Source organism: Tyto alba, unplaced genomic scaffold (genome assembly GCF_018691265.1).
Source record: "Tyto alba isolate M040663 unplaced genomic scaffold, T.alba_DEE_v4.0 Super-Scaffold_20000042, whole genome shotgun sequence".
NCBI lineage: Eukaryota > Metazoa > Chordata > Aves > Strigiformes > Tytonidae > Tyto > Tyto alba.
This window is the reverse complement of record NW_024881293.1, coordinates 13,538,731-13,552,971: the sequence shown is the minus strand read 5'-3', so window position 1 is coordinate 13,552,971 and position 14,241 is coordinate 13,538,731. Positions and strand designations below refer to the sequence as shown.

General features: G+C 66.4%; 2 protein-coding genes across 8 annotated transcripts; both read left to right on the top strand.

Annotated features, from left to right (window-relative positions):
- Window positions 1–96: 96 nt before the first annotated feature.
- On the top strand, window positions 97–9,364 carry ANKRD24 (ankyrin repeat domain 24). Of its 5 annotated transcripts, XM_042794977.1 has the most exons (20): window positions 97–618; window positions 2,351–2,359; window positions 2,977–3,107; window positions 3,209–3,297; window positions 3,604–3,668; window positions 3,894–3,951; window positions 4,032–4,102; window positions 4,337–4,443; window positions 4,531–4,718; window positions 5,292–5,320; window positions 5,474–5,566; window positions 6,093–6,197; window positions 6,311–6,355; window positions 6,475–6,573; window positions 6,650–6,722; window positions 6,841–6,962; window positions 7,040–8,140; window positions 8,600–8,737; window positions 8,849–8,914; window positions 9,086–9,364. In XM_042794977.1, the coding sequence occupies exons 1-20, from the start codon at window positions 583–585 to the stop codon at window positions 9,161–9,163; spliced, it is 2,703 nt and encodes a 900-aa protein (XP_042650911.1). In that variant the 5' UTR covers window positions 97–582; the 3' UTR covers window positions 9,164–9,364. The 5 variants fall into 5 exon arrangements, with proteins under 5 accessions (XP_042650911.1, XP_042650912.1, XP_042650909.1 ...); XM_042794978.1 differs by lacking the exon at window positions 2,351–2,359; XM_042794975.1 differs by lacking the exon at window positions 97–618 and having other exon boundaries at window positions 638–2,359.
- A 149-nt stretch (window positions 9,365–9,513) lies between these two features.
- On the top strand, window positions 9,514–12,818 carry EBI3 (Epstein-Barr virus induced 3). 3 transcript variants are annotated; one of them, XM_042794705.1, is made up of 7 exons: window positions 9,514–9,755; window positions 10,453–10,590; window positions 11,245–11,469; window positions 11,590–11,707; window positions 11,813–11,985; window positions 12,232–12,395; window positions 12,512–12,818. In XM_042794705.1, exons 2-7 carry the CDS (start codon window positions 10,491–10,493, stop codon window positions 12,662–12,664), a joined length of 933 nt encoding a protein of 310 aa, XP_042650639.1. In that variant the 5' UTR covers window positions 9,514–9,755; window positions 10,453–10,490; the 3' UTR covers window positions 12,665–12,818. The 3 variants fall into 3 exon arrangements, with proteins under 3 accessions (XP_042650639.1, XP_042650642.1, XP_042650641.1); XM_042794708.1 differs by lacking the exon at window positions 11,245–11,469 and having other exon boundaries at window positions 9,516–9,755; XM_042794707.1 differs by lacking the exon at window positions 9,514–9,755 and having other exon boundaries at window positions 10,521–10,590; window positions 11,262–11,469.
- Window positions 12,819–14,241: the final 1,423 nt, after the last annotated feature.

Sequence of the window (14,241 nt, the reverse complement as noted above, 5' to 3'; positions counted from 1 at the left end):
CCGCCATCTTTGTGCCGGGCGAAAAGGGAAGGGGGGCGGGGGGGGGGGTTGGCTTGCCCTCACCCTGCCAGGCCTCCACTGTGCCCCCCCCCCCCCCCCCCCCCCAAAACCCAGCCAGGTGCTGCGATGAGGGCGCAGAGTGGGGAGAAGCGGGGCAGGGGGTGCCGGCTGGTCAGGGTCCAGCCTTACCACACACTACCCACAGCCCCAGACGGCCAAGGAGCCCGACCCTGCTGCCCTCAGCCTGGCCCTGCCATGCCGCGTCCCCTCGCCTCCCTGTCCCTGGGCATTTCAGGGGTGCAAGCAGCCCCCTCCTCCCCAAAGGGGGCTTGTCCCCCGTCCAGAGCCCCCGCGGCTGCCAAGCGCTGCCAGGTGTAACCCCAGCCGGGGCCGTAACCCAACTCCCTCCCGCCTGGTCCCCCCCTCTCCTGCTGCTGACGGCTGGCGGGGAAACGGCAGGCGAGGACGGGGCTCGGGGGAGCAGCGGGTCTGGGGGTGCCTGAGCCGGCATCGGCAGCGGAGAGACCCTCGAGCGCAGCCGTCCCCTCATCCAGGCGCCCCAGGGCTGAGGCTGGAGCCGCCATGAAGAGCCTGAAGGCCAAGTTCAAGAAGGCAGACGTGAGTGCTGTCCCTGGGGACATGGGGACCTGCCCTGGGATGTCCACAGGGACATGGGGACATGCCCCGGGACGTCCCAAGTTTCACAGGGATGTGAGGACGTGGGGACGGTCGCCGGGATGTCCCCAGTGTCACAGGGACATGGTGACCTGCCCTGGGACGTGGGGTGGCTGCTCGCGATGGGGACGGCAGCCCCATGGAGCTCAGAGCTGGCTGCCACCCTGGCTGGTGGGATTGAGCTCCCAGTGAACCCAAGGGTGCTCCCAGTGCCATTGCTGGGAGTGGGGCAGAGCAGAGGAAAAAAAGGCAACAGCAGGGAGAGGGAAGCGGGTTTCGGGTCCCCTCCCTGTCCCCGTCCTGGGGACGGCTGCCAGCTTTCCAGCTGTCACAGCCAGTGGAACCAGCATGTTGATGCTCCTCAATTATTCAGCACCAGCCTGGCATGGGGCCGCAGGCTCTTGCCGTCCTCCACTCTGGGCAGAGGGTGACTGGGCTGTCCCCAGTGCCCATGGCAGCACCAGTCGGACATGTGCACTTGGGGACGCATGGCTGGGGACACGTGGACACAAGTTGAAGCCCCGTCACGTGCGTTCTGTGGGCCTGCCCTGCTCAGTGTTGCTCTGTGCCTCAGTTTCCCCACACTGCCCCGGACGCTTCTGTGAGTGGGGAGGGGTGAGAGGCTCCTGCTGTCCTGCTGCCCCTGGAGCTTTTCCAGGACAGCTGCCTGGGGACCCTTTGCATTTCGGGGCTCCCTCCCTGAGGGGAGTTTGCCGAGCCCCTGAGATGCAGGCAGGGGGTCCTAGCCCTTCCTTGGCCCTAGGGCTGTGGTGAGAGGTAAGGCTGTGCCCCCCAGGGCAGGGCAGGGGTTCCCACATCCCCATCCTCAGGGAGCAGGAGCTGGGTGGCATGAAGATTCTCGTCCCCTTGGTTTGGGGGTGCATGGCTGCCTCACCTTGAGCATGGGGTGGGAAAGCTGCCCCCCAACCCCTCCCATTTTAACTGGGACCAGCCTGGGTGCTGGTCCCTGACTGGGACCTTGGTACCTGCTCGGTGGCAGGGATGCGGGGATGCCTGGAGCTTTGGATGCTGAGGAGGGAGGGAAGGAGGGAAAGAAGGAGGAACTGAGGGATGGAGGGAGGCGGATCCTGGCTCCCACTGCGGCAGGACCCGGCCCCCATCCGGGCAGCGATGCTGGACCGAGCTGGGGTCTGGGGTCCACGGCTTGGAGCCCCAGCCTGCCCTCGCCCAGGCGGGGGGCGAGGGATGCATGGCTGCCCGCCACCTCCTCCTCAACACCATGAAGCAGATCTGCCTCTGTGCCGCTGCCTCCTTCGCGGTACGTCCCTGTCCTCCATCTCCGCTCCCCTTTGGTCACGTCCTCCGGGGTAAGCCGTGTCACCCCCACCCCACCCGGACCCCCTCCATCCCCATCCCTGTCCCGGTGCTCGGCAGCGTCCTCTCCAACCTGCTTTGTCCTTGCATGACAAGGGGGTGTGGGGGGGGGGGAGCTGGCACCCACCCTCCCAGTTTGCCCAGTAACCCTGGGAGGCTGGTTTATTCCCCGCCCCTGGATGGGGCCCCCTGGCCCCGCAGGGCTGGAGGGGCTTGCAGGGGCACCCGGTGGGAACAGCGGCACAGGTCCCGTGCCTGGTACTGGGCACCAGGCTGGCGAGGGGCAGGATGCAAGCAGCTCCCGAAAGGTGACATCCATTTCCTGCCGCCGCGGCCGCAGCGAGCTCGGGTTTGTCGTCACGGGCTGCGGGGTGAACCCAGGGCTTCCTGTGCTGGTCCTGTCGCGCTGGGGGTCGCTCCCTCGGGATGGGGTTGTGCAGGACCACTGGGTCAGCAAGCTCCCATCCAGCCCCAGTCCTGCGCAGGGGTGGGGACAGCGTCGTGCCCCATATATCCCAGGAAGGCTGGAGCCATCCCAGGGGATCTGATTTTGCTGCCAAGTGTGCTCACTCTGGCTTGGTCTCTGCCTCAGCAGGGAGCAAAGCAGGGCTGGGAACAGGCTTATTGGGAAGATCTGGGCAGGGATGGGGCTGAGGCACCTCATGGGTGCTGGCTAAACGGGGGCAGCTCTGTAAATGTCCTGGTCTGTGAGCTGCAAACTGGGGTGGGGGGCTGAAGGGGAATCCTGATCCCAGTCAGCTGTCCCAGCTAAACCCTCCATACCTGGGGACCAGACACCACAGCACCCAGGAAAGGGGTTGGCCCAGAGATGACTACCCCAAGGGATAGGGATGGATGGAAGATAGCAGGGATGGGGATAAGGACAGACACCTGAGCCCATGCCAGTACCCTGCCTGTCCGTGGGGATGGTACACCCATCACAGCCTCCTCTTGTCTTCATTGCAGAGCCAGGACTGGACCAAAAATGATGAGAAGCTCCTGCAAGCTGTGGACTACAACGATGCTGGGAAGGTGACATCTCTCCTCACCCGCAAGAGCCTGGTCCCCACCAAGCTGGACTCGGAGGGCAAATCCGCGTAAGTGCTGACCCACGTCCCCGGGGACGCCGGGGCTGCAGGGCTGGGGACAAGGCTGGGGGCCAGGGACATGAGTCTGACAGCTCCTGGTCTTGCTGCAGGTTCCACCTGGCTGCCATGCGGGGGAACGTGGACTGCCTGGAAGCCATGCTGGCTCACGGCGTGGATGCCATGACCAAGGACAGCTCGGGTGAGGGCATGGCCACCACGGGCCTCTGGCTAACGCCGTGGACCAGCCGGGGCCATGGGCGCTCCCCGGTGTTAAGGCTGAGGGGACAGAGGGGACAGCCACACCTATGGGGGCTGTAAATTGTCCCAGCTTCCTATGGGGACTCAAGCACTGTCTGATGGTGCTCCTGGGGATGTCCCCCTCTTATTCAGCCCCAGTCCAGCAGATCCTCCTGCGTGCCCATCCGTCCGTCTGTCACCCAACCAGTCCCCTCTGCCACAGACCCGTTGGCTGTTCTCTGACCCGTCCGTCTGTCCCTCTCCTCAGGTTACACTGCCCTGCATCTGGCATCCAAGCATGGCCACCCACAATGTGTCAGCAAGCTGTTGCAGGTACCGTGACTGGGAGCGCTGTGCTGTGAGGGAGGGAGGGTGCTGTGCCAGCAAGGTGTCCTCTCTGTCCTTGAACTCCCTTCCCTCACCAGTGCTGTTGGTTGGCAGGGTGGTTCCCAGCATTGCCTGGCACCTGCTCAGTCCTCCACCATGCCAAGGAGCCACATCCACTCGAGCAGTCTGTCTGTCTGTTCCCTGTCCTCTAACCCAGGCTCTCTCCCTCAGGCCTCCTGCCCCGTGGACGTGGCTGACGGCAGCGGCCGAACAGCGCTGCACCACGCAGGTGAGTGGGAACAGTGCCAGCCCCGTCCTGCTCCCGTCCCCGTGGGAGACAGAGTGCTCAGCCTCTGTCCTTCTCCCCAGCGGTCAGCGGCTGCATCTCGTGCTCGGAGATCCTCTGTGATTTCAAGGCTCCTTTGAACATCAAGGACAAGGTGAGATCCCGCTGCTTCTCGCCCTGCTGTGCTGTGCAGAGCAGCAAGGGCCTGGGCAGGGGCTGCCTCGGAGATGCAGCAGCTTCTGGGGTGGAACGTAGCAGCTGGCAGAACCTGGGGTGAAAACACCCCATGAAGTAGGACATGGAAATCTGGGAGATAATGGGAGCGGGGTGCCCCATGGGGAGATCTGAGGCTTGTCTGCACATCCTCACCCAACCTGACCCCGGCCAGGATGGCTCCACGCCGCTGATCCTTGCTGCCAAGATGAGCCACTCAGAGCTGTGCCGGTACCTGCTGCACCGCGGTGCGGCTGTCAACAGCCGGGACCTGCAGGGGAGGTGAGTCTGCACTGGTGGGGACTGGGAGGTGGACGGGGAGATGGAGGGAATGGGCCCCCTCACCTCCGCTTTCACTTCTCTGCTCAGGACAGCCTTGATGCTGGCCTGCGAGAACGGCAGCGTGGAGACGGTGGAAGTGCTCGTCAACGCCGGTGCCCGGGTGGCCGTGGTGGACTCCACAGGTCACGACGCCGTGCACTACAGCCTGGCCACGGGCAACGCTCTCATCCAGCACTTCCTCCAAGAGGCTGCTCAGCGCCGGTCCTGGGCCAGCGGTACGGCAGCCGTGCCGCCCTGGTGCTCCCTGTCCACAGGGGATGGACCCACGGGGGTGTTTTCACCCCACAGGGTGCTTTGGGGCAGGACTGTCTAAGCCATGGCTGGAAGAGGCTGAGCAAGGCTGGGGGGCACATGCCCCCCCCTTTTTCCCACCTGCTGGGGGCGCCTTCGCCCATGCTGTCGCCAGCTGAGGGCTGTGGGGTGGTGCTGAGCCACCTCAGTGTCAGCACATGCTTGCACGCCCGTGTTTGCAGGCATGGGGGTATAACTGCACGTGTGTTTCAGCCAATGTGTTTGCACATGTGTCTGCATGTGCATGTGTCCCCCTGTGCCTGCACATGTGTGTGCATCCCTGCAATTACACATCCGTGTATATTCCCATGTTTCTCTGTCTACATGTGCCCCTTGTACGCCCACGTGCCCCCCTGTGCATGCAGGTGTGTTTGCCCCCCCCGTGTGAGCAAATTCAGAGGTGCCCCTGCACCCACGCGGGCCCTGCCTGCTGTGCCCACCCCTGTGTCCCCTCTAAACCCTCCCCAATTTCTCTTTCCTCCAACTCTGCCCCACAGAAGAGGAGTCAACTGAGCTGACATCCCAGGTGAGGGCCTGCCTGGCCACCCACCTCTCATCAGGGCTGGCCTGGCCCCAGCCTCTGGCTGGGGGTCCCCGGGAGCCCTGGGACCCTCCAAGGTGGCGATGGCTCAGGAAGGAGGGAGGCCACTTTATATGTGATGTCCCCTCTTATCCACAGACGTCTTCACCCAGCCAGTCATCCCTCAGGGAGAAGAGCGGCACCCCGAGGAAGAGGAAAGCCCCTCTGCCTCCCTTGGGCACCCTCAGCCAGGTGAGAGGGGTCCCCCCTTTAGCTCCACGTCCGCACCCGGCGTGGCAGGCCCAGCGTAGCCAAACTGTGGCTGGCTCAGGAAAACTTCTCCAGCTTCACCCCCGCTCTGCAGCGGAGGTGATGCTCACGGACTGTCCTGAGCTGCAGCAGAGGCTTTATCCCCACTCCTGGGGTGCATGCAGCACCCCAGGCCCTGAGCCCCTGCTGTTGGCAGGTCAAGGGGTATCAGCCCGTTTCTATCCATCCTGTGGGCCCAAAACACCCCTTGTCTGGGGGGGCTGTGCTGATGTTGGGGGGTCCATGCCCTGCCAGAGCTTTTCCTTCTCTCTCTGGTGTCAAAAAGGACCCTGCACACCCCAGAGTGTGGCTTGGCCGTGGGGGCACATGGTGCTTAGAGAGCAGCCGCTGAGGCTGGGTGGGCTCAGCCTGCCACAGCCCCCCTGGAGAGGGTGGGCAGGAGGGGGCCGACAGCGAGGAAGGGGCTGGCGGTGCCGGGCCCTGAGGTTTGGCAGCCGCTCATCTGCAGGAGGACCGGGACGCCTACGAGGAGATCGTGCGGCTGCGGCAGGAGCGGGCCCAGTTCTTGCATAAGATCCGAGGCTTGGAGCAGCAGGAGAAGCAGAGACGGGAGGTACCAGCGAGCTGCAGGGTCACTGGGGAGATGCCACCGCGTCCCTCGGGAACGGAGGGGACGGGAGGGGTGGGGACAGCATTTATCCCTCTCTGTTTTCTGTGTCCTGGTAGAGGGCAGAGCTGGACGAGGGCTCCCTGCGCTCCATGGAGAAGCAGGTGAGGCCAGCGAAGAGGTCACGGGTGGCCTCGGCCCTCTGGGGGGTCCTGGTGCCGGGGGTGCCATCGGGACTCCGGAGGGAGTAAAAGGGGCCCCCTCCCCATGTCCTGCCCCACAGATCCAGGAGCTGGAGAAGCGGCTGGCGGCACGGAGTGGTGAGAAGGAGCAGCTGGGCAAGGAGGTGGAGGCTCTGCGGAGCCGCTTGTCCTCGCTGGAGGTAGGTGCAGGGAGCAGCTGGCAGTGCCAGGGGCTGGGGTGCGCGGGGGCTGATGCCTGCCGCTCTGCACGCCCAGAACGAGAGGGAGAACACGAGCTATGACATCGACACACTGCAGGACGAGGAGGGAGACCCGCTTGATTTCCCAGGTAGAGCCCTGCTCACCTCCCGTGGGGCCGGGCAGCCTTTGGCAAGGGGGCTCCCCATGGCTGTTGGGGAGTGGGGGGCACGGCTGGGCATGGCACTGGGGTCCCTGCAACCCCACAGGGGCAGAGCTGCTGCTCTCCAAGAAGACGCTGAGCCCCTCAGCCGAGGAGCTGCTGGCCACGCTGCAGGGGCAGGTGCAGTCCCTCACCGTGCAGAACAAGGAGCTGAGGGAGAAAATACAGGCAAGTCCCTGTCCGTCCGTCTGTCCCTCCCTGCCTCCGTCCCCTGGCCCTTGGTGGTGTCACCGTCTCCTCGGCAGGTGCTGGAGAACTACGAGCGGGACGAGAGCAGTCCGTCCACCCCGGGGGACTTCGTGCCCGCCAGCCGATACAACGCTCTCCAACGCGAGCTGGAGCGGCTGCGGGCGCAGCGCTTGGAGCTGCCGCGGGGCACGGGCGCGAGGGACGAGGCCGGCGGGCAAGCGGCGCGGCAGAGCGGTGTCTCGGAGCAAGCCCCGGAGCTGGCGGAGGCCCGGGCAGCCCTGCGGCAGGCGCAGGCGGCGCTGGAGGAGCGGAACCGGCGGGTGAAGGAGCTGCAGACCCGGTTGGAGCGCGGCGCGGCGACCGGCTCCCTGGGGGCCTCCCTGGAGGAGGCGTCGAGGGAGAAGGAGGTTTTGCTGGAGCGCTGCGGCCGGGCGGAGGCGGAGGCGGAGGCCCTGCGGCGGGAGCTGGAGGCCAAGGCACGGGACTGGCGAGCGGCGGGCGGCCCCGAACCGGAGCCGGGGGTGCTGGAGCGACGGGTGGCAGAGCTGGTACGGCAGCACGAGGAGGTGACGGCCCAGCTGGGGCAGCTGCGGGAGACGCTGGGTCGCAGGGAGGCCGAGCTGGGCACCCTGCGGGAGCAACTGGCCGCCCGGCCGGTGGGCCGGCGGGAGCACGAGGAGGCCCTGGCGCGGCTGCGGCAGGCGCAGGCGGAGGCGGAGGGCCGGGTGCCGCGGGAGGAGCACGCCCGGGCTACGGCGGCGCTGGAGGAGCAGGCGCAGGCGCTGCGGGAGCGGGCGGCTCGGCTGGAGGCGGCGGCGGAGGCCAAGGGGCGCGAGGCCGCCCGGCTGGAGGCCGAGCTGGCGGCGGCCGTGCCGCGGGGAGAGCACGAGGCGGCGCAGGCGGGGCTGCGGGCCGAGGCGGCGGCGCTGGCCCAGCGGCTGGGCGAGCTTTCGCGGCAGCACGAGAAGACGTGCGAGGAGGTGTTCCGGGTACAGCGGCAGGCCCTCTTCATGAAGAGCGAGCGGCAGGCGGCGGAGGAGAGGCTGGCCGCCGCGCAGAAGCAGCTGGCGGAGGCGCAGGACGAGGCGCGGCGGCTGCGGGAGCTCCACGGACGCGCCGAGGAGTCGGCCCGGCTGGTCAGGGAGAGGGACAGGAAGGTAGGGGATGGGGACGAGGTGCTGGGGGGGGGGGGGGGGGTTGGCGAGGGGCTCCTGGGAGGGGAAACGGTGGCCTGGGCGCTGCTCGGGCGAGCTGAGCTGCCCAGGTCACAGGGGAGATGAGCTCGCAAACGTGAACATGCGTGCACACGTTCGTGTGCACGCACGTTCATGCCCACACGCCTAGACGTGCATGGGTGTACATGCATGTGCACACACGAGTGCACGTGCTTGCACACACTTGCACGCACCTGCACGTAGATGCACGCTTGCACACGTAAGTGCCCACACGGACACACACACGCGCACCCCTGCCTGCGGACTCTCCCGGCTCTTCCCCTTTTTTCTTCCCCAAGCCGAGACGGAGACCCGGGGACAGAGGGAGTGGGGTGGGAAAGCCCCCAGGGGGGTTGGGGCTGAGGGGTCCCTGGGTGCCTGTAACCTCTCTGCGCTGTGCAGATCACCGAGCTCTCTAAGGAGGTCTTCAGGCTGAAGGAAGCCCTGAACGCCCTCCCCGAGTCCCGGGGACCATCCAAGTCAGCCCCCAACACTGCCACGCTCCAGGCCAGGATCCGGGCGCTGGAGGAGAAGCTGGCGGTGGGTACCGGGCGGGGGGGGGGGGGGTGGGTCTTGTGGCCATCGCCTGGTGGGTTCTGGGCTTCCACAAGCCCCCGGCCCTGTGCTCAAACCCACTCGGCTCTCTTGCAGGAGGCAGAAATGCGGCACAGCAAGGTGGTGACGCTGTACCGGAACCACCTGCTCTACGCAGTGCAGGTGAGATGGGGACGTGGCTGGGGGAAAACTGGGGACACCAGTATGGGGGTCACACCTTGGTGCCCACGTGCACGTGGGAGGCAGCAAGGGGCTGGATCCGGGTGCCAACCCGTGCACAGAAACTCCCTGATGTCCCCTCTGTTGTCCCCACCAATGTCCCCTCCGCCCCAGGGCCACATGGACGAGGACGTGCAGAAACTCCTGTGCCAGATCCTGAGGATGCAGCGGCTGCAGGAGCAGGGCAGATGAGCCCCTGCCAGCACGGCAGTGCCGCAGGGGGTCGGTGGCACAGCCGGTGACACGGCTGGGGGGCCAGGCCCGTGATAGCACCCTCTGTGCCCCTTTGCTTCTCCCTGTCACTGCCACACGCACCCCCACACCCCCCCCCAGCCCTCCTGCTGCCCCCCACACCTCAGCACAGCAGCAATAAAGTATTTATACTCACGCCAACGGGACGGCTCGTCTCTGGGGTGGGCACAGGGACACGGGTGCTGGGGGCTGTGGAGGGGAGGCTGGCGGAGCTGGGGACAGTAGGGGATCGGTGCCATCATCTCCTCCAGCCCCGATGTCCCCAGAGGGGAGCGGGTGACCATGAAGGAAAAGCGGTTGTGGCGTGGGAAAGGTTGAAACCCTCTTGGCCAGAGCCAAAACCGTTTTCCTGCGGGTCCGGAGCAGGCGGAGGCCCCGTGCGTGGGGATCCCTGCGGAGCCACGCTGGGCGGTGGGTCCCCACTGGGGACGGCGTTTCCTGCGCGAGGAAATGGGCTGAGGCCGACCGGGGCTGCGGCTTCCCGCACCAGCGGTGACAGAGCCTCTGGTCCCAGATGCCTGGCCCTGCTGCGGTGAGCGTGACGGGGGACAGGGCTCCCCAGGGGGCTGGGGGCGTAGGGGGGTGTCGGGGGAGCTAGGGGTGGCCCCACAGCGCCGTGGGGACACAGTGGGCAGCCCCTTGGCCGTGATCCGGGGAAAGCCAAGCATGTCCCCGCCACGGGGCTGAGCCAGCCTGCAGCCAGGGTGAGCGATGACAAGGGCAGGATCTGTCCCTGTAGTGCTGGGCTTGACCACAGTGAGGAGCTCAGCTCAGCCCCCAGGCTGGGTTTTGGGGGGGGGGGGGGGTGTCTCTGTGAGGGACAGTCCTTCCCCATGTGCCCTGGGAGGTGGGGGCCATCCAAGGGTGCTGGCTCCTTCCCTGGACAAGGTCCAGAGTGACCCGAAACTCTAATTTTGGGCACAGGACCGCGGGGGTGGCTGCAGGTCCCCGTGGGAAACCCCGGTCACGCAGGGTGCTTGCACGCCTGGCTCTGTCCCCGCTCCTTCCTGGCAGCAGGATCCGGCCGCTCCGGCGAGAAACTGTCCCCTGTCCCCAGGGGATGTGTCAAGGCCAGAGGGGAAACTGAGGCACAGCACTGTGGGGTGGCCTGGAGAGGAATTCGAGCCCTCGGCTTTAGGGCGATGTCCCTGGTTCTCCTGGGGACCTGTGGCTGTGGTGTCCCTGCTGTCCCCTGCCCTGGGGTTTGACCGTTCTGCCTGTCCCCACAGGTCCCTGGATCCGGGCAGCTCTGCTGAATCTCTCTGACATGAAGTGGCTTTGGGTGGTGGCTTTTGTGGCCCCCGCCTGCACCGTTCCCTACAACAGCACGGCGGGCAGCGCCGGAGATGGGGACAATGGGGACAGAGGTATGGGGGCATGAGGGACTGGGGATGGGGAGACTGGGGCAGCTGGGATGAGGGTATGGGGGGACCTGGGGAGACGGGTGGGCTGGGGACAGAGATATGGGGTGTGGGGGACCGGGGAGGGACTGGGGGGGCTGGGGTAGAGGTATGGGGGCATGGGGGACTGGGGATAGAGGGACTAGGGGTCTGGAATGGAGGTATGGGGGGATCTGGAGGGACTGGAGGCAGAAGGACTGGGCAGACTGGGAGCACTGGGGATGAAGATGGAGGGGCCCTGAGGGGACTGGGGACACTGAGGGGACCGAGAATAGAATTACAGGTCATCTGAGGATAGAGGTGTAGGGACACAGGAGGGATCAGGGACATGGCGGGGACTGGTGATGGAGGAATAGGGACACTGGGGGCCTGGGGACATGAGGGGACTGAGGACAGAGGCGTAGGGGCTGGGGGCACTGGGGAGAGAGGGTCACCGGGGTGCTGAGAACGGGGCTGGGGGACCCAAAGAAGCACAGACCCTTCCTGACTCTGTGTCATCCCCTACTACTCCCGGCCCCCGCCACGGCGTGTCCCCTTGACCCCCCCCTCCGGGGACCACAGCGGGGAGATGGGGGGTGGTGGTCGTGGTGTTTGTGCCATGCCCACTGCCATGTCCCCCAGGCCGCTGCGCCCTGCAGCATGGCACCCTGGGCACCGAGGTGCTGCTGCAGTGCCCGGGCGCAGCGGGGGGGTCGGCTGAGTGGCGCCGGGGGGGGACGCTCCTGGGAATGTACCCTGCCCCGGGGCTAGCCCTCCCCAACGCTAGCCTGGCCCACGAGGGCCACTACAGCTGCCACCACCCTGCCACCGGTGACACCTTGGCCACTGTCTGCCTGCGGCTGGGCTGTGAGTGAACCGGGCTGCCCCCCGCCCCCCCCCCCCCCCTCCCCCCGTGTGGCCCCCGCTGCCAGCTGGGGGTCCCCTGGGGGAGGCTGGCAGCGGGGTGATGCCCGTCCCCTGCCCCAGATCCCCCCACACTGCCTGCCCTCGAGTGCTGGGCCATCAGCTACCCGCAGGCAGTGAACTGCTCCTGGGTCCTGGCCCCCGAGCCGCTGCTGGACACCGACTTCGTGGCCACGTACAGGTCAGTGGGGGCTGAGCTCCCCCCTGCCCCGTGCCTGCGTCGCACGTGGGGCTGCAGGACGGGCGGGCTGCCCCTCACCCAGCTTCCCCCCCTCTGCCCCCCCAGGCATGGCATGTGGGGGGCCGCCGAGACGGGCGAGTGCGTCCGCACAGGCCCGCGGAGCTGCTCTTTCGGGGACCTGCAGATGTTCTCCCTCACCCCCTACGTGGTGAACCTGACGGCCGTGAACCCCCTGGGCGCTGCCTCCAGGCTCCTGCCCTTCCTCCTGGAGAACATCAGTGAGTGCCTGGATCCCCTCCACCCCCCCCACCCTCCACAGACCCCTCGGACTTAACCCCCTACGTGGGATGTGGAAACATCTGTGCGATGATTTGCTGGGTCTTAGGCCACCTCTGCAGCCCAGATTGAGCAGCTCAGTCGGTGTTGCTGTCCCCAGCAACATGGTGTTGCTGTCCCCAGCGGCCCCGTGACGGATCCCCCCCCAGCCAGCACCTCGCTTCTTCATTGTCTCCCTTCTTCGTTAGTAAAGCCAGACCCCCCCGAAAACCTCCGGGTCTCACCCATCCCCGGGGAGACCAAGAAGCTGCTGTTGGAGTGGAGCCCGCCAGGGTCCTGGCCCTTCCCGGAGTACTTCCCGCTGAAGTATCGCATCCGCTACACGCAGGAAGAGGGCTCTGTCACCAAAACGGTACTGCCTATCCCCCGCTGCGTCCCCCCCACTCCCACGCAGGGTAAACTGAGGCACAGCCGAGGGCGAGCTGTGTCCTGGGCCCATGGGTGCCCCTAACCCCGCGCTACCCGCAGGTCGGGCCATACGAGCAGACCTCTTACACCCTGACGGGAGTGCAGCCCGGGACCCTCCACCGCATCCAGGTGGCCGCCAAGGACCTCACGGACTCCGGGGAGTTCAGCGCCTGGAGCCTGCCGGCCTCGGGGACGCCCTGGACCGAGCCGTGACGGGCAGAGCGGGGCCAGCGGCCCCTTCCCCACCCCGCTCCTCTCCCTCCGCCCGCCGAGGGACCCCACACCCCCCAGCCGCTCTTGTCCCCAAGGCCCCAGCACTGGAGGGACCCTCCAGAAACAGGCAATAAACCAGCTTGAGGTCCCCGTTTTTTGATGTTCTCCTTTTGACGTTCATCTCAGCTGCCCCTGGGGACGGTCCCTTCGCTGGCCGAGCCGGCCCTGGCCGTGGGGAGGGGGAGGAGGGCACAGGTTCCAACTGGCCCCGAACACCTCAACTGGTCCATATGGTCCAGATCGGTCACTTCGCCCCCTCCCCAAGGGCCTTGGCTGGTCCCTGCGGCCCCGCCACGGCCCCCCGCCAGCCCTGCACGGTCCCCGTGGCCTCTGTCCCTGGCCTCAGGTGGTCTCTAGGACCCCCAGGCTCGGGCCCGGCCTCCGGGCGACCTCCCGGGGCCCGCCCGTCTCCCCCGGACCCCCCCCCCCCCCATTCTGGTCGCCGCGGGCGGGCTCTTGGCGACCTGCAGCAGCTCGCTGACGGACGGCAGAGACAGCCAGTAGCAGACGAGGATCCGCCCGTCTCACCAATGAGAGGCGGAGGGGGGCGGGGATACTTCCGGGAAGCGGCGGCTGGGCCGCGGGGCTGAGGGTGGGCGGCCATGTCGGGGCGGGAGGTGTTGGGCCTGAGGGGGGGGCACCCTGCTCTGGGTGGGGGTGTGGGGGGGGTTTCCCCAAGGTGAGGAGCTGTTTAGCGCTTCCCAGGTTGGAGGAGTTCCTGATGGCTTGGCGGGGGGGTGTCTCAGGCTGACCGTGGGTCCCAGGCTGGTTTGGCCCTTGAGAGCGTCCTGGTTAGTGTGGGTGGGCTGGCTCTTGCTGGGGCTGGCCCCCGAGGCTGCGGGGAGCCTGCCTGCCACGGTTCACACCGCTCTGGGGGCCTGCACCCAGCACACACACGGCTCTGCCCTCTCTGTAGAAATACTACCCGCCGGACTTCGATCCTGCTAAGATCCCGAAGCTCAAGCTCCCGAAGGACCGACAGTATGTGGTGCGGCTCATGGCCCCCTTCAACATGCGGTAAGAGGGGCTGAGCGGGAATTGTGTCACCTCCAGCTGCAGGGGAGCTGCTGCCCGCAGCCGTTAGAGGTGACCCAGACCAGGAGAAACGGGGTGAGGGAGAGGGAAGAGGTGCTGTGGGTGATTTTGGGGTTGTCTGAAGAGTAGGGGCTGAATTTCCAAATAACCGTTGCTCAGAACCTGCGCTGACACGGCCCAAAACTCATTTGGACTTTTATTGGTCTTTTCGTTCTTTTCTGTTGATGTGTTATGGACTTCTCTTTCTTCTTTTTTAGTTGCAAGATGTGTGGTGAATAAATTTCTAAGGGGAATGCCCTTGAGGAGGCTGTTGAGAATGAGGTGTACTCCGCACATCATCCACTTCTGTGGTGCCTGGCAGAGGTCACTCTCAGGGTGACGTGTTTTCTGGGCAGGTTGCAGGTCTGCAGACTCCACTGAGCCCTGGAAGCACGGGGTCTATCCGTACTTCCTGGGAGCGTCATGTCCCATCAAAGACTGAA